The sequence below is a fragment of the Poecilia formosa genome, unplaced genomic scaffold (genome assembly GCF_000485575.1).
Source record: "Poecilia formosa unplaced genomic scaffold, Poecilia_formosa-5.1.2 Scaffold1388, whole genome shotgun sequence".
Taxonomy (NCBI): domain Eukaryota; kingdom Metazoa; phylum Chordata; class Actinopteri; order Cyprinodontiformes; family Poeciliidae; genus Poecilia; species Poecilia formosa.
The window spans coordinates 2,496-3,882 of NW_006801327.1; the positions used below are offsets into that span (position 1 = coordinate 2,496).

At 41.3% G+C, this 1,387-nt stretch overlaps 1 protein-coding gene across 1 annotated transcript in view; it reads left to right on the top strand.

Annotated features, from left to right (window-relative positions):
- faap24 (FA core complex associated protein 24) overlaps window positions 1-1,387 on the top strand; it is a 10,410-nt gene that overhangs the window by 2,488 nt on the left and 6,535 nt on the right. Inside the window, exons 2-3 of the mRNA XM_007544618.2 lie at window positions 232-374; window positions 460-615. Of these exons, the coding sequence (XP_007544680.1) occupies window positions 232-374; window positions 460-615 (299 nt within the window). The remainder of the gene's footprint in view (window positions 1-231; window positions 375-459; window positions 616-1,387) is intronic.

A 1,387-nucleotide genomic window follows, 5' to 3' on the forward strand; every position in this document is an offset into this window, starting at 1 on the left:
TGTGTGTGTATATACACACACATAACAGCCATGACATTTGCTGTTATGTGTGTATATATAATATATATATCCAAATTACATAGCATTTGAAAGAAATAGATTTGAAATCTATCACTCTGTAGTAAATCTAAATAATGACTTCTACTTTTGAACTGACATTACTGTTTATCAGTTTGAACTCCTGCCATCTTTTCGCATTCCAATGGTCACCTCACTGAACTTCTTCTGCAGATGGAGGTGTGAAAATCCTCTTTGAAAAGGAGCTGGGTGTCACAGATTTCCATCTTCCCAGCCAAACGAGGCTTCTTTATGTGTCAGAGTGTGACATAATAGCAGGAAATGGCTACAAAAGGAAGCTGGTTCGATACAGAAACGTAGGTGGTACCAGTGAGCTGTCTGACAGTATAGTTTTATGCAAACCTTCTCACTGGTCTGCACTGTTCTTCTTGTGTTTTTCAGGCCAGTAGCAGCTTTCAGGAGCTGGTATTAGTGGAGAGGACACAGCTCAGTGAGCAATACTTCTCTGCTTTGCAGAGATTTGTGGTGTTTGACTTAGGTTTGTCTCTGCTCCCAGTTAGTGGGCAAACAGAAGCCTCACAGCTCATCACTCAGATTGTAAGTATCTAACATTGATCTGGATCACAGACTCACAGCCATGTATCTTTTTTTGGATATAGCAAATTTTACATATGTCACATGCAGATAACTTTGCATGTGTTGGTAATGGAGGTATGCAGAGCATCAAATGTATATTTCATGTGTGCAGACTTGAATGGGCTAATGTTGGAGTCCTGGGGCCTCGTGTATAAAAGAGTGAGTCGGACTCATGCTGAAAGTCTGAAATGTACAGAGTTCCCTGTGGAGCTCTTGTGTTGCTGACCTCCTGGTTAGACACTCAGTTCTTCAGTCTCACAAACTGTGGTCTGTTAGTCAGGTAGTCATAGATCCAGGTAATTGTTGAGTCCTCCATCTGTGTCTTCTGGACTTTCTCACAGAGCAGATCAGGCTGAATTGTGCTAAATTCATTGGAGAAATCAAAGAACATGATTTGATAAGATAAAATCAGTCTTTATTTAAAGCTGTAAATCAGGGGTCTCAAACTCAATTTACCCGGGGGCCGCTGGAGGCAGAGTCTTGGTGAGGCTGGGCTGCATAAAGGATTCCACAAAAAAAACATTTTAAAAAATATCCTCAAATGTCATCAACATTTAATTATTTCTCAAATACATGAACTGCCGGCTTTGGCAAAGACATGATGAGGGTGTTACAAAATTTAGGGTGTGTTCACACTACAGCCTGAAGTGACCCAATTCCGATTTTTTGTCAAATCGGATTTTTTTTGCCAGGCCGTTCACACTGCCTAAGCGTAGGAACCGGGGGGGTGGGG